This window comes from Zootoca vivipara, chromosome 10 (genome assembly GCF_965207765.1).
Source record: "Zootoca vivipara chromosome 10, rZooViv2.hap1.1, whole genome shotgun sequence".
NCBI classification, from domain to species: Eukaryota; Metazoa; Chordata; class Lepidosauria; order Squamata; family Lacertidae; genus Zootoca; species Zootoca vivipara.
The window spans coordinates 41,622,086-41,647,501 of record NC_142593.1 but is presented as its reverse complement, the minus strand read 5'-3'; the positions used below and the strand labels follow the sequence as shown (position 1 = coordinate 41,647,501).

General features: G+C 44.3%; 3 protein-coding genes across 4 annotated transcripts in view; 1 reads left to right on the top strand and 2 right to left on the bottom strand.

Annotated features, from left to right (window-relative positions):
• The window catches only part of ITGA2 (integrin subunit alpha 2), a 58,955-nt gene extending 53,548 nt beyond the window's left edge, over window positions 1-5,407 (top strand). Inside the window, exons 29-30 of the mRNA XM_035100567.3 lie at window positions 593-709; window positions 3,345-5,407. Of these exons, the coding sequence (XP_034956458.3) occupies window positions 593-709; window positions 3,345-3,434 (207 nt within the window). The 3' untranslated portion in view covers window positions 3,435-5,407. The remainder of the gene's footprint in view (window positions 1-592; window positions 710-3,344) is intronic.
• A 2,633-nt stretch (window positions 5,408-8,040) lies between these two features.
• LOC148684456 (molybdopterin synthase catalytic subunit-like) lies at window positions 8,041-11,022 on the bottom strand. 2 transcript variants are annotated; one of them, XM_088653234.1, is made up of 5 exons: window positions 10,898-11,022; window positions 10,531-10,647; window positions 10,231-10,384; window positions 9,843-9,966; window positions 8,041-9,216 (listed from the first exon to the last, which is right to left on the bottom strand). In XM_088653234.1, the coding sequence occupies exons 2-5, from the start codon at window positions 10,574-10,576 to the stop codon at window positions 9,148-9,150; spliced, it is 393 nt and encodes a 130-aa protein (XP_088509360.1). In that variant the 5' UTR covers window positions 10,577-10,647; window positions 10,898-11,022; the 3' UTR covers window positions 8,041-9,147. The 2 variants fall into 2 exon arrangements, with proteins under 2 accessions (XP_088509360.1, XP_088509359.1); XM_088653233.1 differs by lacking the exon at window positions 10,531-10,647 and having other exon boundaries at window positions 10,898-11,020.
• A 1,773-nt stretch (window positions 11,023-12,795) lies between these two features.
• Window positions 12,796-15,653, bottom strand: MOCS2 (molybdenum cofactor synthesis 2). The gene is made up of 3 exons (XM_035100828.3): window positions 15,529-15,653; window positions 13,968-14,089; window positions 12,796-12,934 (listed from the first exon to the last, which is right to left on the bottom strand). The coding sequence occupies exons 1-3, from the start codon at window positions 15,538-15,540 to the stop codon at window positions 12,808-12,810; spliced, it is 261 nt and encodes an 86-aa protein (XP_034956719.1). The 5' UTR covers window positions 15,541-15,653; the 3' UTR covers window positions 12,796-12,807.
• Window positions 15,654-25,416: the final 9,763 nt, after the last annotated feature.

Sequence of the window (25,416 nt, the reverse complement as noted above, 5' to 3'; positions counted from 1 at the left end):
GAGATGAAATTGCAGTAACTTTGCTGTTCCTTTTTACTGCCACAAAGTTAAGACACACTAAGTTTAGCTTAGCAGGTCATCCAAACCCAGTCTCGTGGTTGACCTTTCTCCTCACTAACTACAAAATGTAGCCAAGAACAACCCCCCCCCCGGATATATTTTGTGGTTAGTGAGAAGAGAGCTTCTTAACCGGGTTTGAACAACATGATAAGTCAAACCTTGGTTTAGCTCAGTTCAGTGTGGTGGTAAAAAGAACCAGTAAAGAGGGATGCTATTGCAAACATCTCTCCAGCAGCTTGTATATTCCCAGTATGCTGAACTTTGGCTTACTGTATCGTGTGAACCAGGGCACACTGAAAGATTTTTGTATCTTATTATTTTGAAAGTGCAAGTACAAAATTTATTACCAATGTTCTGAAACCCAGAATTTCTGCTGGAATTCAAGTGAAGCAGAACCAAAAGGAGAGACCACTATTCCACTTGCTGCTCTCCAACCAGTGGCCAAAGAACGCATGCAGAATGCATTGATCACTTTTATTTGAGAATTGCTGCTGCCTTACCTTATCTAACTACAACAATTGTTTCTTTTAAGATTCCACTCACAATAACAAAGCCTGATGAGAAAGCAGACGTGCCGGTTGGAATTGTGATAGCAAGTGTCCTGGTCGGCCTCCTCTTGCTGCTAGCTCTAGTTGCTGCCTTATGGAAAGTAAGTTAATGTTTAGGAAGTGTCAGAGGGTCGTCGTGGCTACTCTACAGTAACTCCGCTTGAGTCCAGTTTGTCTTTAAAGACTTTTATTGTGCAAAGTATTTACAGTGCAGAGACAGCTTAAAACATGACCTCTCAGTCCGAATCAGAATCCGGCAATGGCGTACGTCTGTTCTTATGCCAGCAAAGTAGTCAGGGCACCCCAAAACGCCTCCCCCTTGACCTGCATCGCGGTGCTCTCCTTAACTCTTGTGCCGGAAGGAGCGATGCCCTCTCAGCCTCCTCCCGCTCAAGGCGGTGGAAGGGCTCTCCAGCATCCTTGAGCCCTTGCCTACATCTCTCCTCCCCTGAGCTTTCCCATCATTCTACACACTGCCTTCTCTTCCCCTCCGAGTCTCTCCCCCTCCCCTCTGGCTGCTTCAGACCCACTGCTTCCATCTCTACTTGGCGAGGTGGACGTTAGGATGATGGGAGCTGGCTCCCTGTAGGGAGTCACCCTTACAGGAAGCAATCCTAGGGAGAAGGCAAATTGCCACAGAATTCCCACTCATGAGGTGAGAGGCAAAGATCCACCACTAGAGGCAGAAAGCTCCTGCACAATCCACTCCACTCTAGCAGTAAGCTTTGAAAAAGGGTGTTGTCAGGCTTCAGGGATTCAGCTTCCTCCCCCCCCCCCAACTTGGCAGTAGATAAGCAGAACAAAGGGAAAGGAGTCTCTTACCAGTTTGGAGTATTAATGATTACAGCGAGAGAACAAAGAATCTGTTCCTAGGGATGAATGTGCTCCCAATTAAGGGTTCCACCCACTTCCCCCCTAGTCACCCACTTTACTACCACATCTTGTAACCTGATCTCGCAACCACTTTGCTTTTTGTGCTGCCACCTTATCTGCTCTCCTTGACCTTGGGCTGAGCGGATGAACGCTTTCCAGTGAAAATTGACTCTGTTAACTCTATCTCTCCCGGTTCTCCTCCTCCTAGCTGTTCCCCATCCAGTTCTTCCTAGCTTCTGCCTTCTGAACTATGTCCCTCTGCAAACCACTGTTCCAAATCTATACTGTCTTCCTGCTTCTGGGAAGATTCAGGATCCTGATCAGGGGGAGGGGGAGGCTCCCACCATTCCTCCTCAGTGCAGCCCTCCTCAGCATGGTCTCCTGACAGGTGTGTTGAGACTGATAACGAGAAATCTTGGATCTATAGGATCCAAAGCCCCCCCGCTTTCCTGACACCCCTGCACCTAGCTGAAAAACAATTTTTTTGTTAAATGAGGGGTTTTTTTTAATCCCCTGAATATAGTCCAAATTCTTTTTTTAAAAGGCAAAATAAGCATGTATAAAGGTAAAGGTAAAGGGACCCCTGACCATTAGGTCCAGTCGTGACCGACTCTGGGGTTGCGCGCTCATCTCGCATTATTGGCTGAGGGAGCACACATAATAAAAACATATTCTGATCCAACTTCTATGTGATTGTTCTTTGGGAGAAACTTGTAAAGTAGCCATGTACACTTAGGAAATGCAACACAGTACATGGAATTTGAGATATGAATCTCATTACCAGTTTTAACTACTGTCACAGTAAGTGTTGGAATATTCTAGAAAGAACTTGACAATTGTTCTTGAACAGGTTGCCAGGCAACAGAAAAATCTACCCAGCAACAGGTGTCTGTATTAAGGGCATGCGATCAATAAGAGTCAGAGTAAAGTGTCAGTGTGTAAATGAGCATGAGTCAGTATTAGGTCTCTGGTTGGATGGCTGGAAGAAGAAAAGATTGTGTTATATTTTTTGTATTCGGCCAGTGTAATTTTTTTGGGTAAATAATAAAGATACTCAATTAAAAGGAAACTGCAGCAAGTCTATTAAAAGAAGAAAACCCAAGAGTAGATGCTGTGCACACATCAACAGTAAGACACCTGATAAACAATTGAGTTGTGCTCTTCTTATGTCGTGTAGTCATTTTCTCAAATATATTTCATTTTGTGGTTCATGCTCAATAGTATCCCATTCATTCCCAGCATAGCAGAACTTAAGAACTGCTTTCCAAAAATTTCCAGAAACCACTGAGAAATCAGCTGTGCCTATCTTGAACTCACATACTATAGCTTTATCTATGGCTGGATTTGAGCATAATGCTAAACTAAGATTTAGGATTATGTGCATGGGACACCCATTTTCATGGTTTGCCATTATGTCTGAACCTAGAACAGTGGAAAATATAAAATAAAATAAAAAAATTGTCCAGTAGCACCTTAGAGACCAACTAAGTTTGTTCTTGGTATAAGCTTCCGTGTGCATGCACACTTCTTCAGATGCATCTGGGATTAATATTAACCTTGATTTAGGAAAAGAAGCAAAGGTCAGAAACCAGAGTCTGGTGTTGGCTTGTTTCTGTAAGCCATAGTTATCTGTGACAAACCATGGTAAGTTGAAAACGAAAGCAAAATCTTCCATTCTCATGGCCATGCTGGAGGGAAACAGGTGCCCTAGTCTGAGACTCATGCATGTAGCACTAAGCCTTTAATTAAATGTATGAGCTAGCCTTAAGTATCATATACCATACATAAGGAAATATTTTAAATAACTGTATTTCGGTGGTGTTTGCTAATCTCTTTCAAAACTTCTCAAAACATTTTCTACAGCTCGGTTTCTTCAAGCGAAAATATGAGAAGATGGCAAAGGATGCGGAAGATGCGGATGAAATTGCAGAACTCACCAAGGACAGAGAATGAATATACTGTAGCAGGAATAGCACTGTGTACACCGACCTTCTGATACACAGACATTGCTTGCAATCACACTGGTTCAACAACTTGGGAGTGCCTTATGGATTATTTTATTCTTTTTTTCAATGAAAATGTCCTTTTTTAAATAGTTGGGGAAAATTTTTTTACAGGTACTTTTATTTTAGCAATAACTGCTGGTCAGTTTGGGGTTTTGTTTACAAGGGTTTAAAATATTTTTATTTTTCTTGTTTGTATTTTATTAATAGCTGTTCTGAATCAGCAGGACTAGAAGCAGTAAACACTGAATTGTGCCAGAATACTATGATGATTGATACACACACACACACACACACACACACACACACACACACACCATTGATTGTCAAGATAGTCTTTGTTAAAACATTAGCACAGTTGTAGTCTAGAGCTCCTTGATGTGTACAAAAGGCCTATAAAGGGCCCAGCAGCATACTCTCTGACCTATTCACACATAAATCTAAGTCTAACTGTGGCTTAATATGAATAAGCAATAATAGTGTCACACTCAGGTCCTACTGGTGGACTTCCTGTAAGCCTCTGATTGGCCACTGTGAGAACAGGATGTTGGATGAGATGAGCCACTGATGTGATCATGCAGGGATCTTTTTATGCAGGCTGTGGCTGGAAGCTCTAAGGCAGCAGGAAGTATCCACTCCTTCTGCTGCAGATATTCTCTCTTGCATTTGTGGGTGACCATTTTTATTATGTATTTATTAAATGCTTCCTGGGACAGAGTTCCATGGCCCCAAACGCCCAATTTTACCAAAAATGCATGGGAGCCCATGGCTAGATCTACATCTGGGGCCACATTCTAGAAGTATTTAGGCTATTATTGGGCTATCGTTATTGCAAAATATATCTGCCTGATAAACTGTTGGACCCTTAAAAAGGGATACAGGCCCTTGTGTCTTTAAGATCAGGGAAATAACTTTTGTTGAAGATTTGAAATGATAAGTTTTCCAGCCCTTAGGGCAGTTTGCAATCCTGCAGCTTTCATTCATTTCCATTAAGCCACAATGTAGCAGTTTAAACACTCCATAGTTTCTACTGCCGATACTAATTTTATTGCACTTTTCAAACTGGCACGAATCTGCAGTCCTACTGTAAATCTAATGTAAATATATAGGTTTATAAACATGCACATCTTTTAAAAAAGATATTTTGAAATGTGTTTTTGTACTAAAGAATTAAGTAAGGCATTATTTTAGTGGAATGTGAAGCAATGTTAAGTGTAACAACAGAATCAGTACTGTTCTAAGAGATGTTCCAGAGGCAACGGTCACTCAACTGCACAATTGAATTTTCCTACATATAGCTCCTCTTTTGTTTCTCAGGTGCAAATTCTTCCACCTTCCTTTACAATGGATAATCCTGTCTGACCAATTTTACTCACCCAGAGAAAGCAGGGCATGTTCTGAACCCAGGATTCCTTAACCCTATTTAATGACAAAGCTAGGATTTCAACTGCATCAGCACCGTTCATTTCAAACTAGTGTACTGAATACAGCATTTATTGGAAACACTAACTCCACGGAGCCTGGCTCTACTAATATATATTCTGCTGTGTCAACACCAACTGCAATTACCAGGAAGCTGTGAGCAATTTTCATAAAGGCTTTATTTGTACAGGGCAAAACTTACCTCTGTGAAACTACTCAAGGGTCTTCTGCAAGTAACCTGAAAGATGGTGCTGCCACAAGCTGAACTCTCTGCATTTGGGGTTTGTGCAGATGCTCAAAGTAAACCTTGTCCTCCCCACATTGTTATGTACATTTGCACTACCTTTTAAATCCATTGTAAATAGCGTGTTTTCATTTTTTTATATGATGCATCCAGGTGTAATAGTTTGCCTTTGTGTATGTATATTTTGCACTTTTATTTCAGAAATTCAGAACGGAAATAAAAACGGATCTGCCTTGAGTAAAACTGAAACAAACCTGGTGTAGACTACACTGAACTCTTATTTCATATATTCATTGTGCTGGGCATGTAGCTTAGGAAGACGTAGCCCACCTCTGCCTGCAGATCAATGTGTGTTCCAAGTGACGAGATTAAGTTAAACATACAAGTCAAAACTTAACTGTAAATTGATAAGCTGTCCTTAAACGAGAAGAAAACATACTATTTGCTTTAGTTATCGTGAAAACAAGCATCGTTTTACACCTTGCAGTGGAAACCAAAAAAATCTGCTTTTCTTTTCCTTTGGTAAACATAGAAAGTATGTACAGTGGTACCTCGGTTTACAAACACAATTGGTTCCGGAAGTCTGTACTTAACCTGAAGCGAACTTTCCCATTGAAAGTAATGGAAAGTGGATTAATCCGTTCCAGACGGGTCCGCGGAGTACTTAAACTGAAAATACTCAAACAGAGGCGTATTTAAACCAAGGTATGACTGTACTGGCAAGAATACACAGAGGAATTATACCAGAAAGATATGGAGGTCTCGTACACCCCAGGTAGTGTGGTTGCTGACCTTGAGCCAGACATCTTGGAGAGTGAAGTCAAATGGGCCTTAGAAAGCATTGCTAATAACAAGGCCAGTGGAAGTGATGATATTCCAGCTGAACTGTTTAAAATTTTAAAAGATGATGCTGTTAAGGTGCTACACCCAATATGCCAGCAAGTTTGGAAAACTCAGCAATGGCCAGAGGATTGGAGAAGATCAGTCTACATCCCAATTCCAAAGAAGGGCAGTGCCAAAGAATGCTGCAACTACCGCACAATTGCGCTCATTTCACACGCTAGCAAGGTTATGCTTAAAATTCTACAAGGCAGGCTTAGGCAGTATGTGGACCGAGAACTCCCAGAAGTGCAAGCTGGATTTCGAAAGGGCAGAGGAACCAGAGACCAAATAGCAAACATGCGCTGGATTATGGAGAAAGCTAGAGAGTTCCAGAAAAACGTCTACTTCTGCTTCATTGACTATGCAAAAGCCTTTGACTGTGTCGACCACAGCAAACTATGGCAAGTTCTTAAAGAAATGGGAGTGCCTGATCACCTCATCTGTCTCCTGAGAAATCTCTATGTGGGACAAGAACCTACAGTTAGAACTGGATATGGAACAACTGATTGGTTCAAAATTGGGAAAGGAGTACGACAAGGTTGTATATTGTCTCCCTGCTTATTTAACTTATATGCAGAATTCATCATGCGAAAGGCTGGACTAGATGAATCCCAAGCCGGAATTAAGATTGCTGGAAGAAATATCAACAACCTCAGATATGCAGATGACACAACCTTGATGGCAGAAAGCGAGGAGGAATTAAAGAACCTTTTAATGAGGGTGAAAGAGGAGAGCGCAAAATATGGTCTGAAGCTCAACATCAAAAAAACCAAGATCATGGCCACTGGTCCCATCACCTCCTGGCAAATAGAAGGGGAAGAAATGGAGGCAGTGAGAGATTTTACTTTCTTGGGCTCCTTGATCACTGCAGATGGTGACAGCAGTCACGAAATTAAAAGACGCCTGCTTCTTGGGAGAAAAGCAATGACAAACCTAGACAGCATCTTAAAAAGCAGAGACATCACCTTGCCGACAAAGGTCCGTATAGTTAAAGCTATGGTTTTCCCAGTAGTGATGTATGGAAGTGAGAGTTGGACCATAAAGAAGGCTGATCGCCGAAGAATTGATGCTTTTGAATTATGGTGCTGGAGGAGACTCTTGAGAGTCCCATGGACTGCAAGAAGATCAAACCTATCCATTCTTAAGGAAATCAGCCCTGAGTGCTCCCTGGAAGGACAGATCGTGAAGCTGAGGCTCCAATACTTTGGCCACCTCATGAGAAGAGAAGAATCCTTGGAAAAGACCCTGATGTTGGGAAAGATTGAGGGCACTAGAAGAAGGGGACGACAGAGGACAAGATGGTTGGACAGTGTTCTCGAAGCTACGAACATGAGTTTGACCAAACTGCGGGAGGCAGTGCAAGACAGGAGTGCCTGGCGTGCTCTGGTCCATGGGGTCACGAAGAGTCGGACACGACTAAACGACTAAACAACATGACTGTACTGTATTGTCACAGGCTTGTTGGCATAGCAGTTTCTCCACTGACCCCTACTGGTTGTTCCCAGTACAGGACCAAATGTTGCAGGGAAATTCAGAATATGTCTCTTTACAGCACTGTACAGAGTGGTGCTCTGTTGTATCATAAATTCACAGGTCTGGATATGTAAAGCATGGCAATTCCTCCCCCCCCTTACTATCGTTTAATGTAATTCAATGTATTTAACATTTAAATATAAATATTTACCATTCAGATCTTAAATAAGATATATATTTTCACCCTCCTTTTTAAATTTAGGATTGTTAATTTCTTAAACTTCAATAAAACATGCTACTCACCCAACCAGGGAAAAACTGTAACCTTGTGGTCAGCATTCGCATCTGTGATTTTATCCCACTGAATGCAGTAGCTCTTTTAAAGTGCATACCCATTAACATAACACTGAATTAAATGGGACTTATTTCTGAGTGGACATGCAGAAATGATGGTGGTTGCTTGTAGGTCCACAACACATTTACACATGGCTTCACAAAACATATTGGTGCATCAAATAAATAAACAAATGTAAAATCTGTTGCAGGCTTTTGGGCACAACTGAGTTTAATCTGCTTCGAAAGAAGAGTCCACATTTTCAGAAATAAAGGAATGGGCTGAACATAAATAATGGTTGAACAAAAAAAATAAAAATAAAAAATAATTCAGTGCTTTTGCATCACATTTTTAACCATCTAAATCTGCCCACAACTCCCGGCAGTCTTAGGTTTGAACCCAATAATCAAAACATGAATGCATGGATGACCGAAGTATTACCTTCAGGCACTACCAAAAGGCACTTAAGTTTATTCTGTTATGAGGCAGCACTTTTTTAATAAAAACTTTTTACTCCTTAACTATTCCCATTGATTGTGATTATCAGCCTAACCCTCTTGAGCTACACTACTTCTAGGGTTACAAACGACTTGCACTTCTGTAGCTGCATATTATCCCACACATAGTCAAAGGAGCCAAAGTCACCTTCCCATGGCCACTGGCATGTACTAAACCCATCTGAGAGTTAAGACAGCATTCAGACTCTAATAAGCCCCAAAAGTTCCACCCAATGCTGGGAAAAGTCCATAAGCCGCTAGCAGCATGGCAGAAGTAGTTGCCCAAGTAACTTTTCAGGGAGCGATGGCTCAGGAGTGCCTGTGGCTTGTGTTCAGCAAATGCGATTCAGTCTAACTGCAACTATGAACTACGATGAGCCCTGGTAACCCAGCAGAATGATGGGCTGATGCTTTGAACTAGCAGCACTGCAGACACCCCATTGTTACTCAGAACGAATCCACTTTAATGAGCAGGTTTGAAATAAAAATTTGCTAAGTGTGAACAACTCCACGGGGATAGTAACTTTATGTTTGCATACCTTTGACCCCTAGAAGAAATCACTAGAATAAAATATATATATTGCACAACCATTAGCGTATTTCCAATTATATACAATTAATTGTTTGATTATCTTTTTTTATTTAAAAAAATGACTGTGTAGGCTATGAAGCTGCCTTAATCAAATGACAGTGGCTTAGGGTCCAGTTGTCAGGTGAAAGAGTTGTTAATCTGAAACAGAAGCTTCTGATCTCATCCTTGCAGCCACACTCTATTATTTAAGCACAGTTAGGTAGTCTTGTTGGCAGAGCTTTATTTCAACGTCTTGGCCCAAAAGCACTCCTTGTTTTCTTTCCAAGAAGATTCCTCTTCATAGACCTCCTGCAACCAGAGAGCATCATGGATGATAATTGTTGCAAAGCTGATCACACAGATCAGCAAACACAGATGAGGAGAGAGAGAAAATGTTCCTGTGACTGCTACCAACCTGAAGCATCTAGCTTTTTAAACTTCCTGTCAATAATGGGTTCTATTAAAACCTTTAAAAACAACAACCCCACAGCACAATTCAGGAGAACAGCTAAATTTACACAGGAGCCCTGGAGAGCAGAAATACTGAGTGCATATATTGATGAATGCATAGACTCTCAAAAGCTAAGGTCAGTGTCCTTCAGTGAACAAGCCTGAAAGGCAGAGCAGAGCTCTAACAGGGCCCAGAATCTCTGCCCCATTGCATATCCTCATTTACAAAAGATACGTTTTATTTAGATTAATCAAATACCTGGATCAAACTGATGGGAGTTTTGGTGTGTGTGCAGCACATGTTTTTAGAAGTCACAGCAAAATTTTGGCGGGCACGTGTAGATTGACACTTTTGTTTTTTTGTTGAATAACACTTGGAGAAACTTCACCCTTCTTCCTAAACTGTCCCTACCAGGCACACATGGAACACATGTAGCTTATTGTATTAAAAAAAAGAAAGGATGGGAGGATTGACGCACAGATACCTTTTTCCATATAGGGACGGTTGCTTTCAAAGCATTGATGCCATATTGCACAGCCTCAAGAGACTCTGCTCTGTGAGGCGAAGAGATTGCGACCATCACACTCGCTTCACTAATGGGAACCGAACTACAGAGAAAAGCGAAAGGAAATATTAGTTGTTGTTTTTATCCATATTAGCTTAATCTTTAGAGGGCTAAATAAAAGCCAGTGTCTTTCTGCTAATTATTTCACACTCTTACACACCATATCCTAAGAATCTCAAGTTAGAACTGTCATGTCCCTCTCTTATACTTTCTGAGGTAGGATTCAACAGGAAAATTAAGAAAACAAGAGACAAAAATTACAAGAGCAACTTGAGGTGACAATAATTGGATCATTGGTCATACAAACCCAAGTCTATGGTATATCGCTATATGTTTCACTGAAGGCCATTTTAATCTAATATCTGTGCATATTTTCTTGATTTCCGCTTCCGCCATCGGTTCGTATGCTTCATATTCTAATTGTTTGACCTTTCTCCCCTCAAAGTTATTCCTGGTAGTGCCTGAAATGAAAGGACATGTTCAATTGGCTGGTTGGGAAATGTCAGCAGGACAAAAGCACCCACTTCAACAGTTTTGCTAAAGCTGGTTAACAAGGTTACCAGTGATTTCCCAGACAGTGGTCCCAGGTCCAAATGAGACCAGTCACCTGAGGAGGGTCCACAGCACACTAACAGAACACAAGCTCTGTACATGCAGACCTAGTTCCCAGACCCGGAGAAGTTGCGGCACTTCTGCTTGTGGCTGCAGACCGGAAAATGGCACACTGTTGGAAACCAAGAGGGTTCAACCATGAAAGGTTGTTTTGACAGGGTTTGGGATATAACTGTCTCTGGATGTTCACATGCTTAGAGGGGTAACTAAAAAGGAAAATTCTGACATAATATGGATGCTTCTTTCTTTCTGGGAACCAGCTGCAACCACCTATGTAGGTTCTGTAAGTGTGATTTTTAACAGGTGTTTTTGATTCTGGGTTTCTCTTATTCCAAAATTCATACTACGTGCATCAAACCTACCTATAAATAAAGACACAGCTCCGCAGCAGGGGGAAACCACCAGTGCCGATAGTTCATCTGCTGAGAGCTTCTCATGGTTCAATTTTATCAAGTCCTTGGGCTCATCCTCGCTTACGCTCATGACTTCTGTAGGAATAAGCAGTGGTGAAATTAAAGTTATTACTTCTTGACCTGCTACTGGAATGATAGAAATTCTAGGTCAAAGCCTTAAATGAGTGTATTTAGAGTGTGAATGCTGGAAAGAGAGAGAGGCCAGCATCACAGTGTTACCTCGGCCCTCATCTGCACTGTACATTTAAAGCAGTATCCTGCCACTTTACAGTCAGGCAGTGGTCTTCAGGCAGTGTGCCGTGGAACCCTGGGGTGTGTTGAATGATAGTCAGGGATGCCATGGACAACACTGGCCCTCTTTCCTCCCCTTCCTTCTCTGATACCCTCTCACGTCTCTGCCTCCCAAAGGCTTGCATGGCTGTTTGTTGCAGCAACCCTGACTACAAGCTCCATGGACGAATGGTGCCTCTTTGGCTGGCCACGGGGTGCTGGTTTCCAAGAGCTGAGGTGGCCTCGGAGTAAGCAAGCAAGTGGGTGAGGGAGCCCAACCAACCACTCTGCCAGCCCTTGCTGTTGGGAATGGGCAGACCAATCCCAGGCCCCTGTGGGGCAGTGTGTGGAGCCACCTCTCTTTGGGGCAGGGGCAGCTCAGATATCAGGGGGCAGCGGCAGCGGCTGCCCAGAGGACTCCCAAGGAGAGGGAAGAGGAGAGGAGACTGAGGAAACACTCCACAAGGGAGGGTCTTCGAAAAAGGGTGTGAGGCTGCCAGCTCTGCAGGCCATGGGTGACATAACTGGGCTCCTGTGACCCACAGCGGTGCCGCAGAAAGAATGTAGTTGGTCAAGGGGGTTGTGGACTCAAAAAGGTTTAAAACTTCTGTTTCAGACACCTATTCAGGGATTTTTCCCTTCTGTGAAATTGTGCGGGGAGCCCCATAATTAGAGCTAGTTTCCTACTCATTCATCCCCAAAATGTGGAAAGTAGAAGGAACATGGTTGAAGAGGGAAAGTCTGTCTAGTGGGACTTTGTTTCCCTGCTTCTAAATCACACAATTGGAAACATATGAGGAAGATCTGAACAGGGATTAGGTTATTCTTAATTACTGCCACTGGACCCAGGTGGCGCTGTGGGTTAAACCACAGAGTCTAGGGCTTGCTGATCAGAAGGTCAGTGGTTCGAATCTCTGCAATGGGGTGAGCTCCCGTTGCTCGGTCCCAGCTCCTGCCCACCTAGCAGTTCGAAAGCACGTCAAAGTGCAAGTAGACAAATAGGTACCGTTCCAGCGGGAAGGTAAACGGTGTTTCCATGCGCTGCTCTGGTTCAGCAGAAGCAGCTTTGTCATGCTGGCCACATGACCCGGAAGCTGTCTACGGACAAACGCTGGCTCCCTCGGCCTATAGAGCGAGATGAGCGCCGCAACCCCAGAGTCGGACACGACTGGACCTGATGGTCAGGGGGCCCTTTACCTAATTACTGCCACAGGACACAACTCCTCTGTGTGTAGAGAATCGTTACTTTGGCACCTGTACCCATATCATCTGTGCAGACCCACCATTATTCATACCCCGTCGAGTGCCAAAAGGCTCATTCACTTGTTACACTGGACACAAGAAAAAGCAGTCTCGACACATGCACAAGCACTGGTTTCCAAGGGTGTACATTTGTTGATTTGCACAGCTCAACTGCTGTGTATTCACGGGACACAGACTGCATATCCATTGAATGTTACCTGTGAATAACTGTCCCAGTGTACAGCACAACTCTTTCTGTGCACTCATTTAACCTAACATGTGAACTCCCCTAATCGAATCGCCCTTTAGAAAGACAAGAGCACACACCTGACTCCGTCTTTCCAGAGCTAACCTCCACTAATAGGGGGGATAACAGCAACCTCGTCCCCTGGGTTGAGGACCACCAGCTGATCCCCAAGAAGCACGTATTCCTGGCGGACAGCAAAGACGACTTGATCCTGTATAGCAGCGAGCCTAAAGAACGACATCAGGAGAAAGATTAATGTTTCCTAGGACGCCACGGGCCTGAGGCCAAACAACTAAAACCAGCTGAAGCGGAATCAGGTATCCCAAATGTAAAACCAGTTCCTGAAGCTGGTGGCAGAAGAGACTCACAAGGTGGGATAGAGCTGCTATGCTAGCTTTCTAGCAGGCAAGCAGGTGTTGCGTACCAGTAGGGAGAGGGTTAACGCAGTCAGGAAGTCCCAGCTGCCTTGCCCTTCCTGGTAAGCAACAGGGAACCACCTGCCATGAAGCAAATCCGCTCCCTCTGGTACGCCCCACAAGTGACACTCACTTATCAAGACCAGTTCCTAAACTCTGATTTCCCAAGCAACCAAGAATTCAAATGGACAGTAACAATGCTGTTTGCCGCTTGTTTCTTTGAGGAGACCATCCGCCTACAAGGAAATAGGACCACCACTACAAGTGGTGGGAAATGGAAATCAACTGGGAAATGGAATCTCAGTGTGATGGTCATAGTAGCCTTTTCTAACCTGGTGCATGGGCGTAGCCAAGGGTGGGGGCAGCTGCCCACGAAAATCAATAAAAATACTGTACGTAACTAACTGAGGTTCTGCCCCCTTCCCCAACATGAAGCCTGCCCCCTCCCAATAAATCATGACCTGGTGCCCTCTGAATGTTTTGGACTACAAGTCCCATCAGCCCCTGCGCTACCTAGGCCTGATTATTATTATTATTATTATTACGGTATTATTATTATTTATTCAATTTATACACCACCCTATACCCAAAGGCCTCAGGGCAGTTCACAACAAGACCACAACATATAAAATAAAAAAGCAGTAACCCAATAAACCGTGCCTTCCCCACATGGCATGCTAATTCTAGAACATCTGGGCAGTACCAGTTTTGCAAAGGCTAAGTTAAGAGGGTCAAACAAGGACCAGGAGAGCTGGTCAAGTTTGGCTATGATGTTTACTGGGTGATCTTGGGCCAGTTACACACTCAAGAGGCAGCATCTTTTACCAGTCAGAAGTCATCATACCTTGAATGCCTCTTGACAATTTCTTCCCACAGCTGCAGGGATGTTATCTGTTGGGGCACGGAAATGGTCTCAGTGCGGACACCGGCTAATTCGGCACTTCTTGCAAAGTACAGCACTACCACCTGTTTTAGAAATGCAAACCAAATGGATGGTAGTTGCTCACATATGCCTACACAAGCTACTACTGAGTTCTTCAGAGGAACAAGAGCAGGGTTGTGAGCGAATGAAGCTACCCTTTTCTTAGTTGCCCACAACATATGCTATCTCATGAATTGTACAACAGCCCGGCACAATTGACTAGCATTATTATTCCTATACCGGCTGAAGATCAGGATAAAAATACAATCTTAAAATGGTGCAATTGCAAATGTTAGCAATGGCTCGCATAAGGCCATAGGGGCCTGTGCTGGACCATCAAGAAGTACAGTGGAACCTCGGTTTACGAACATCTCGGTTTACGAATTTTCGGTTTACGAACGCCGCGGACCCATCTGGAAAGGATTAGTTCACTTTCCATTACTTTCAATGGGAAAGTTCGCTTCAGTTTATGAACGCTTCAGTTTATGAACAGACTTCCGGAACCAATTGTGTTCATAAACCGAGGTACCACTGTACCGGTAATTTTTTCCCTCCTTCCTTGGTCAGCAAACCTGCTTGGAAGCAAGTTCCACAAAGGCCAAGTCAGGCTTTTTAAACACAAACACAACAGATCACTGGTGCTGCTTTGTTCACTGGTCTCCACTGTAAACAGACCAAATGCACTCAAGTAAAATAAAATTTAAAACGATTTCATGCAGCTCGGTTCACATCAGTTAAGAGCATGGAACCAATGTATATATTTCCAATAAAGGGATAGTGGATAAATGTGCAGAATTGCAAGCTTTTATTAAGAAAACGAGAAGTGCAGAAGTCCTTCTATGTACACCTGTGGGATTGTACCGCACAGCACAAAGCCAGGACCAGACGCCAGAACAGCATGTTTACACCCACTTCTAAATGATTGATCTGGGTTTTTGAGCTGTGATTGAACTCCTACTGCTGTTGTTTCTCCGTGAAATTTTATTATTCTGCGGCTTTTTCCGAGGAAGAAATTGTTGCTGTTGGTGTGCAACTTCTACTTTATTCTCTAAGTTCGTTTCACGCTGCGAACCACCTCCTTGGGCAGCTCCCTTATGATCCCGAAAGTCAAGACGCTGAATCTTGCCTTTCCAGCAGCGCTCCCTAAAGCCCAAACCCCAGGGACCAAACTCGAGACGACCGTGCCTCTGAGCGCATGCAGAGGGCTTACCGCCCAAGCAAACCGACGATCCCCTCTCTCACCAAGGCTTCCGATCAGAGGCCACGGCTTCCGGGGAACCAGGTGTCTCCCCACCCTGCTCAGAAATGCCCACTCCGGGAGGGAGTGGGGACGACGGGGACACGTCTCATGGCGCCTAGAAGCAGAAGGCCCAGGGCCGGATGATCGAAGGGACCGAGGGGGGGATCGCAAGCCAGCGATCGCGGAGGGAGGCCGGGAGTTCTGCAACGCGAGGCTTGCAGGGGAGCTCCTCCTTCTGCGTACCTCGCAGCTCATGGGCGCGCCGTCCCGGGCAGGCAGCTGCCCCGCTCTCCCTTCTCAGCGATCGGCTTGCGGGTTTCTCCTTTTTTGCGCCTGCGTCGGCTCCGGGAAAGGCCGCGGAGACGACTGAGCCGAGCCAGCCTCTTTCGGCGCCGCCTCCCAGCGGCTCCACCTCCCGGTGGGCTGGCTTCTCGGAGCGGAAAACCGGGGGAAGCGAGGAGCAGGAGGGAAGCCGGTCGCTTTGCTGCGCCTGCAGTCGAGGGGAAAGGACGGAAGGCTCCAGAGGGAGCTGCGATCGTGCACCCACTTACCTAGGAGAACGCCCCGTTGGACTCCACGAGGCTTGCTTCCGAGTAGACGCTCGCAGGATTGCGCTGTAGGGCTGCAGCCTTGTAGAGATCGTGGGGATGCACTTGCGAGTATAGACGCGTTGGATCAGGCTGCACAACCCGGGCTTGGCTAGGATATGAACACACGCGTGCAACTAAACCCCAGTATGCTCCTCTGCTTGCGGGATATTTGTACAAGGCCCGGAAGGCGTGTGTCCTTGTCATTTCATACACACGTGATGTAAGAGATGCGTTGTAATCGGGGCCGGATTAAGACCTTTAGAGGTCCTAACACGTAAAAGATTTTGGTGCCCCCATATTTATCTGAATCAAAATATAAACAATAATGAACCGTGATGATGGAAAAAGCCTACAATAAGATGGAAAATAATATTTTTCTATACTTGCCACTTTATATTTGAAAAATGTTATCCTACTTTTTCTAATTGCAAAGTCTGATCAGATCCTCAAAACTAATTGAGATAAGTTTTCCAGCCTCCCTTGTCACATAGTTGTTCTGTTGAGATTTTTAATATACTTCAACTGAGAAAAATGAACACTCACATGAGCAGGGCCGTCTCAAGCAGGTTGGGCGCCCTGGCGCTGAGGCGCGGAGATCGCTCCGGCGCCCCCGCCCTCGCAGCGCACAGCTTCCGCGTGGCTCCGCCCTCGCAGCGTGCAGCATGGCTTCCACGTGGCTTCGCCGCGAGCGCCCCCCCCATCGGCCCCATGCCACCGGGACTACACCTAGAGCCGTGCCTGCACCTGAGCAATTTGTGACCATTAATGTTAAAAATCTGGCAGTGGAGCATTTCCGTGGTGCCCCGCCCCCCGCCTTAATGCTCTAAGCATGTGCTTATTTTGCTTAATGGTTCATCCATCCCTGGCTATAATCCATACACTATATTTATACGTATAGATTGCAGAAACTAGTAACAATTTGTAAAACACTTCTGCTCTCTCCCCTACCAAGAAGGCACCCGCTTACTGATCTTAATGCCCAGGATGGTTGGTAGGGAAGGAGGTGGTCACTCAAACATTTGGAACCAAAGCCATTTTGGGTTGTGAGCACCTTGAATCAGGCCTGCAAAGACCAGACAACCAATTCAGCTGTATCCAAGTCATCTTCAAGGGCAGCCCTATGTAGAGCACATTGCAGTAATCTAATCTGGAAGTTACCAGAGCATGGAGTACAGTGGGCACTTCTGCCCCAAGGAAGCCAGAGCTGGAAATTTTAACAAGAGCAGGGCCGGCCCTACAGCAAGGCTGGGTGGCGCAGGGCCGCCTGGGGCGGGGGGCGCTGCGCTGCTGTGCCCTCCAGACAGCCGCGCTGGGAAACGGGGGGCGGGCGTTGGAGGGATCTTCACACCAGGGCGCCAGATATGCTTAAGACGGCCCTGAACAAGAGAACACTTTCTCTAAATAGGGAAGGAAGAACTGCAGAGTGGACCTTTCCTCTAGGGCTTCCCCAACCTGGTGCCCTCCAGATGTTTGTGGCTACAACTCCCATCAGTTTTTATCAAGTTTTTCTGTTTTACAATTTGGAATATTCATTTAAACAACCTTAAAATATCAATGACTTCCCTTCCTCTTTCCATGGTTCATTTTACATATCATAAATCCCTGCATATTTTACATAAACTAAACCATTCATCATTCCATTACTACATCCATCAAAACTTATTTACACTGATGAATTTACCTTAATGGGGCCAATGTTTTCAAATGTACACAATTTTCACCCATATATTCAACAAACATTTTCCAATCTTCTCCTTGTTTTCTTATTCTATATGTTAAGTCCGCAAGCTGCACATATTCCATCAGCTTAAGTTGCTTCAGCAAGCTTTAAATGTTTTTTTTTGGGGGGGTAGCATATAGTTAGCTGAAGTTTTCAAACTCCACCCGTTTTAATTTGCAAGCCCTATGAGACACAAGAATAATTCTGCAGGCAGACACAATGCGCAGATACTGTGATTCTCTTAAACTTCATCCCATTTTTGTTCCCTGTTTGTAATTTGATTTAGAAGTGACATGTTTTATTGTCCGTTTCATTGCTATGAATGACAAAATTGAAAATGGGAGGTAGAAGGTGCTGAAAGGGGGTGTGCTGGGTGGGGATGGGGAGAATAAACCCATTTTATTGACTAGTGTCCCGTCTAGATCATTAAAATAGTATGTGTTGTTGCTGCCAGAATATAGTTGTGTCTCTTGCCTTGATGTGTTTGCCCCTTTGCCCTGGTTCTGCCAGTTCGCATCGCTTTAACAATGGAGGTACTATAGGGCTTATTTATCCATTTTGACATTTACTGTTATATTGATTTCTTGCTAAAGTTCCAACTACAGCGCACATTTTATGCACTGCCCACATTTCGACTTGTTTATATACTGGTCTGCAGTAAAGGGGTAAAATAAAATAAAAAAGCTGGGGTGAGGGAAGCTGAGCGCATCAAAGTGTTCAGATGAAAGAGAGAAAATGCTGCCTTTTTTTTGAAAGCTTGGATTAATGGTATCTGACAGCATTTGCTGGGAAAGGAAGCTGCCCATCCCATTTCTTGCAAATGCCGTGAAACCTCTCTTAATATCTGTTTGCTGACTGGAAAACTAGACTTTGCTCAGCAATTTTGCACGTGCACCGAAACTTCATATATATGGAAATGTTGGTGCATGGTTTATCATATATTACCCAGTGGAGTGCGGTCCAGTTGGGTGAATGGGACATGTGTGATCAAGCTTCATTCACATCTCGCAGTGAAGGAACCACCAGAATGCCCTTGGAGCTGGATCTCAATGTCCGGGCTGAACAATGGGGGTGGAAATGCTCCTTCAGGTATACAGGGCTCAAGCCATTTAGGGCTTTAGAGATCAGCACCAATGCTTTGAATTGTGCTCAGAAACATACCAGTGTAGATCCTTTAGGACCCATGTTATATGGTCCCAGCAGCCACTCCCAGTCACCAGTCTAGCTGCTGCATTCTGGATTAATTGTAGTTTCCAAGTCACCTTCGAAGGTAGCCCCACGTAGAGCGCATTGCAGTAGTCCAAGCGGGAGATAAACAGAGCATGTACCAATCTGCGCAGGCAGGTGGAGTCTCAGCTGATATACCAAATGGAACTGGTAGACAGCTGCCCTGGATGCAGAATCAACCTGCACCTTCAGGGACAGCTGTGAGTCCAAAATGACCCCCAGGCTGCACGCGTGGTCCTTCAGGGGCACAGTTACCTCATTCAGGACCAGGGAATCCCCCATACCTGCCCCGCTCCCTGTCCCCCACAAACAGTACTTCTTTTTTTAAAATTATATATATATATATATATATATATATATATATATATATATTGAATATTTTTCAAACAACAAAGATATACAAAAATGCAAAACACAAAAAGAAAATAATACAAAAATACAGAAGTAAAAAAAAGAAAAATAAAAAGGACAGAAAAATACGTAAATAGAAAAACAAAAATTCTAACAATCTTATTACTTGGTTATCACTTTCCGACTTCCCCGCCCTCCCCTTCCCGAATCTACTCTAATCCCCATTCAGACAGCTTTCATAGTATACAAGAAAAAAGACATACCTTGTCTAATATTACATATCCATATCCTAACAAACAGTACTTCTGTCTTGTCAGGTTTCAACCTCAATTGGTTGCATTAAACAACAAGAACAAAGTACACATGGGAATCCAATAGTGTTTTAGTGTCTATTTTTCTGAATATGCACATTCTGGCAGGCAATTTTCTCTAATGTAATGCATTTTTAAATTTTATTTTCACTAATATATGCATTGTTATGCATACTTTCCCCTGCTATATGGACTTTTTGTACATTTTGGAGGCATAGCGAACTGCACTGCGACATTAAGAAAAGTGAGACATTTGAAGGATACCTGTGTTTCTGTGTTTTGATTTGTTTTGGGGGGTTAGAATGGTTAGCTTTCTACTGAAATACATTTTTTTTCACCAATCTGTGCTCAGACGTAAGCCCCACTGAATTCAGTGAGGCTTACTCCCATGTATGTAACACAGACAATCCCAAACACACCTACCTGTGATTAAGCTCTATTGGACAGAATGGTACATTCTTCTGAGTAAAAATGTGTACATATAGGATTCCCCTGTGGGGTTGCAATCCTGTACACGCTTTTCTTAGGGGAAAGCCCTGTTGAGCTCAGTTGGACGTCTCAGTAAACATACACAGGATTGTGTTCTAATTCTATTAGATGAGGAGACATTTTGGCAGAAACAGGATTGGCTTTTAGTTTGACATGAAGTGAGTTTTTTTAAAAGGCACCCACAATCCAGGGAGGTTTGTCAGCATCAAGCTAGTCATGCTCTGTTAAACCAGTGTGATCTCTGTCCAACTCCCTCAGATTAGATTAACTCTGAAGGCCCTAGATTTAGAACGTTACCCTTTTGTGTTTTTGATCTCCTGTGCAGAGAATCTGAAGAGGTTAATTTTGTTGCAGTGAAGCACGATCTCCCATTTGTAAAAAGACATGGATGATTAACTGCTGTTACAAATTGAGCTCTGCTCAAGACATCATGTGCCGGGTAAAAACAAAAAACAAAACTTGACCACTTGTAACCATGATTAACTGTTTCCTTTTATTCTTTGCCGGGCTGCATAATCTTGGATCTAAACATCTGACATTAAATCCATCACTTTCTTGGGAGACATGGAAACCATCCACAGCTAGGGTTGCCAACTGACCAAGAAAAAGAAGAAGCAGAAGCCGGCTTGGTCTGCCCTGAGTCGGGCCTTTACCAAGTGGCTTCCTTTGCAGAAATCCGCTTTCCATGGCCGCATGACATGGGGAGAATGGCTGTCTGCTGCCAATGTCTGTAACTCAAGCTGCCATTATAGGCAGAGGAGCAAAGCCCATTAAAAAGCTGGCAACTGTGCAAGAATTCTATAGAGACGGGAAGGAGAGGGCAGTGCCAGTTAAAGTGAAAAACAGGAGGCAGGTTCATTACTCAAATGTCCAAATTGCATAGATTCTCATGCATAAGCATTTCACGAAAGCCTTGCAAAATCCCACCCGTCTCTCTTCTTCAGGGAAAGACAGTCACTTTAAAAGATTTGCAGTCATTGATGGATGAGAGCCAGGTGCCTCTCTGAGACATTGTTCCATACCACCCTCATGGCTGATGCACTAGCTGGAAGTTTTCTTGGAGGGGGGCAGTGCAAAAAAATAAATAAATGTTGCGGTTTGAAGTGCTGGGAAAATGTTCCACTCCTGGTCTTCCACATATTTTGGACACAGTGCTTAAACTACTTAGATTAAAGTAGGGATGGATCAGATTTTGGTTTAAGATAGAAATTGCACTCGTGGAAGAACTAAAAAAGAGAGGGAAATGGTCGTTTTCTGCAGTGTAACCATTGGGGGAAATTAATGAGATATAAAGCTTTCTGCATCGCCGCCTTGCTGGCAAGGTTTCAGTTCAAAAAGTACTAGAGCAGGGACAACTGTGGCTGTTATCTGGCTCTTCGAACAGCAATTTGACCTGCAGACATTTTCAGATAAAATCCCCTTTCAGAGATGCTCTTCTGCATGTGGAAGGGAGAGCAGATCAGCTACCCACAAGCATGCCTGTCAGCTGCAGCTGTTTGGCCAGCCATCTAAACAGAGAGCTTACTCAGGAGTAAGCAACCCTTTTTTTACATTCAAATGTTTTTTAACCTTTAGAAATAGGGGTCTCCTAACAGCTCTCAGTAGGGACCCAGGTGGCGCTGTGGGTTAAACCACAGAGTCTAGGGCTTGCTGATCAGAAGGTCGGCTGTTCGAATCCCTGCAACGGGGTGAGCTCCCGTTGCTCGGTCCCAACTCCTGCCCACCTAGCAGTTCGAAAGCACATCAAAGTGCAAGTAGATAAATAGGGACCGCTCCAGCGGGAAGGTAAATGGCGTTTCCGTGCGCTGCTCTGGTTCGCCAGAAGCAGCTTTGTCATGCTGGCCACATGACCCGGAAGCTGTCTGCGGACAAACGCTGGCTCCCTCAGCCTATAGAGCGAGATGAGCGCCGCAACCCCAGAGTCGGTCACGACTGGACCTGATGGTCAGGGGCCCCTTTACCTTTACCTTTAACAGCTCTCAGCACCCTTAACAGACTAGAGGTGTAGTGCTATTTTCAGATCTCTCGCTGCTAAAATGCCACTTGAAAATGAGCAAAAAGCCACATCAACATGCAGATCAATGTAAATCCTGAAGACTTTCCTTAAGGACCCATTGCATTGGCTTCAATATTAAAATCAGCACAACTTTTTTCTTTCGGGCAACCTGGTCCTTTGATCCTGCTGCAAAAGGGTGTCATTGATGTACGAGAACCGTTAGCTCTACACAGGATCAAGTCCTAAAAGCAAGCATGATATAAGATTTGCTGGGAAGCCCTACCTAACTATATATATATTGGAGCATTTGTTGTTATTATTATGGTCTGGCTTTTATTTTTGCCAGTGATTTACTTCCTATGAGCAATATATCGGATAGGTGTCTTTAAGACTATAGACTGCCTTGTCAATTATCCCACTGGAATTGTTGTCTCACAAATCACCCTTTTACTCTGCTGGTTTCGTTTGTGCTTCGTGTTCCTCTTGGTTTTAACAATCTCTAACCTTTGACAAAAAGAAAATGGAAATGCTTCTTCATAGTAAAAGGAATAAAGGGTTCAAAGTGTGGTAATAAGAACATTATTACCGTGCTGTGTAGAGCTGTGAATGGCCACTGAATGTAGAAAATGTGTGTTTTGAGATTCCCAGTCTCCTCTGGCTGGTGCACCAATGAAGTGACCTGAGGCAGCTGGCTTGGGGTGGCATGCTCCTCCAACCCCACTGGGGCATGGGCCCAGATCTTGGAAGGGTGTGTGTCAATGGCATGTCTTGCCTCAGGTACCAACAGATCTCAGGCTGGCCCTGGTGCCATGGACATACTAAACTTGGATCAGGTGTGAGAATGTACTCCAACTCACCATGATTTATATGCCTGTTGTCTTTGTCCATGGAGTTTTGAATTCTGGTGCTGGAGGAGACTCTTGAGAGTCCCATGGACTGCAAGAAGATCAAACCTATCCATTCTGAAGGAAATCAGCCCTGAGTGCTCACTGGAAGGACAGATCGTGAAGCTGAGGCTCCAATACTTTGGCCACCTCATGAGAAGAGAAGAATCCTTGGGAAAGACCCTGATGTTGGGAAAGATTGAGGGCACCAGGAGAAAGGGACGACAGAGGACGAGATGGTTGGACAGTGTTCTCGAAGCTACGAACATGAGTTTGACCAAACTGCGGGAGGCAGTGCAAGACAGGAGTGCCTGGCGTGCTATGGTCCATGGGGTCACGAAGAGTCAGACATGACTAAACGACTAAACAACAACAACAACACCATGATTTGCCACCTTACTGTATTAAGAGGCAATAGCAACCTAGAACATGCTCTCTCTCTCTCTCTCTCTCTCTCTCTCTCTCTCTCTCTCTCTCTCTCTCTCTCTCTCTCTTATTGAAGACTAAGAATTCTTCCCAGAGTTTCACTGGCAGCTGAATGAACAGCAACCTAAAAATATGAATCATACCAAGGTGCTGTGACCGCAGTGTTTTTTATGTGTAAAAGAGACATCCATAGTCAGTTGACCCATGTTATTAACATTGCCTTGGCACCCTTTGATTTTGTCCATTACCAAACAGATGGTACAATAGTTACTTTTTGAAGGACTAAGCTAGTATAATAACCACATCTGGAACTAATTTGTAGCTCCCTAAACCAATAGATCACCCAGGTTTAAGAGGGCCCTTTGGTCTAAAAGTCTCACACAAACACAGTCAAATAATCCAAAAGCCTTATGGCTGGTTTCAGGTTGTATCTTGCAGTCCAAACATGGGTGCTTCCCCTCGCCCTCATGTGGCTGATGTTTTGACTAAAAATGGAACATGGATGCTTCTGTTTTCTTGGAGCTTGAATTTGTGGCCAGTAGGAGTGAATTGGGTGGGGGCAGGGAGAGCCAAGGAAAGCCATATTTAGAAAATCATCAGTCATTTTTTCTTCACAGGGTATTCCGAGAATTGTAGCTCTGTGAGGAGAATAGGGGACTCTCAGCACCCTTAACAAACCACACTTCCCAGGATTCTTTGAGGGAAGCCATGACGACTTTAAATCTATCGTGTAGATGGGACCTCAGCCACTTGGAGTAGACAAACTTAACCAAAACATTATTCATCCATTGAACAATAACTTGTCAAATCACAGAGTTGTGAGCTACCTGGCATCCTGTCACCGTGTGCATGCACCATACTAACCTCACTGCCCTTTGACTCTCTCCCAGCAATTCGGAGTGAAGTTGGTGGCAAGATCTCAGCTAAGCCCAGTTGCCCTACCAACCTCTATTGTGCTCTTCTTAAAGCGGGACACCCATAACTTGACAAACTACTCAAGATGCAGCCTAACCAGTGCAGAACAGAATGGAAATAGTGACATTTCCTTTTCAAACCTGAGGCAGGTTGACTTTTAAAATTCAGAAATATAGTAATTCCCCACGCCCTGCAGACAATGTACAGGAGGTTTGGTCACTGTATTTGCGATTGGGGGATGTTGGAGTTCTTGTAATCTGTTGCTTACTTATTATCATTTTCTCAAGTTCCATTTTGAACTAAAGACTCCATCTTGGAGTGCCTTAAGCAGCTGGCTCCAGAAAGTTGCTTCTTCTACACATTCTCCTCAATTGGCCTTTACAGTGTTTTTATTTTTAACAAATCCTGGAGCCACCACTATTTTTTCATCTCAGCATAATGAAATCTATCACAGCAAGCACTCAAGTACATCCATATTGCCACCACCATGTGTGTCATCCAGGTTCACAGTAGCAGCAGCAAAAGGTTGGCCAGGGGTGGGGGGAGGAGGCAGGACCCAGTGGACCTTGGAATGGCTCAACCTCAGCTCTTCCCCGTCCTCAGAAACCCCACTTTGGGGCTTTCAGCCCACAAGTTTGGTGACTGGCGGAAGGCTGGCAGAACTAGCAAAAGTGAATAGAGGGATGCCTTTGCCTAGTCCAATCCTCTCTCATCCCAGAGTAAGGGTGTGTGTGTGGGTGTTGTGTGTGTGTTTGTGTGTGTGTGTGTGGATTGCAGCCTACGATAAGTGACCTACAATAAATTAAGTCAAACACAGCACAAAAACAAAAAGAATACATTAAAACAAAACCAGCACAATGATGCATAAACAGACACAGCAAAACACGAGCAGGGGAAAACAGCACCTTCATTTCTGGTATTTACACACCCCCTAGAGATGTTCTAGTAAAGGTAAAGGGACCCCTGACCATTAGGTCCAGTCGTGACCGACTCTGTGGTTGCGCGCTCATCTCACATTATTGGCCGAGGGAGCCGGCGTATAGCTTCCAGGTCATGTGGCCAGCATGACAAAGCCGCTTCTGGCAAACCAGAGCAGCACATGGAAACGCCGTTTACCTTCCCGCTGTAGCGGTTCCTATTTATCTACTTGCATTTTGACGTGCTTTCGAACTGCTAGGTTGGCAGGAGCTGGGACCAAGCAAAGGGAGCTCACCCCGTTGCA

What these genes read in the sequence shown, in the direction of transcription:
- LOC148684456 (XM_088653233.1), bottom strand. Translation starts at nt 11,018, where the DNA reads ATGAGCGTAAGCGAGGATGAGCCCAAGGACTTGATAAAATTGAACCAT. An exon ending in GCGATATACCATAGACTTGG is followed by an intron (nt 9,967 to 10,230) that starts GTTTGTATGACC and finishes TTTTCTCTGTAG; the next exon opens with TTCGGTTCCCATTAGTGAAG. An exon ending in CCGTCCCTATATGGAAAAAG is followed by an intron (nt 9,217 to 9,842) that starts GTATCTGTGCGT and finishes CTCTGGTTGCAG; the next exon opens with GAGGTCTATGAAGAGGAATC.
- MOCS2 (XM_035100828.3), bottom strand. An exon ending in ATTGTCAAGAGGCATTCAAG is followed by an intron (nt 12,935 to 13,967) that starts GTATGATGACTT and finishes GTCGTTCTTTAG; the next exon opens with GCTCGCTGCTATACAGGATC.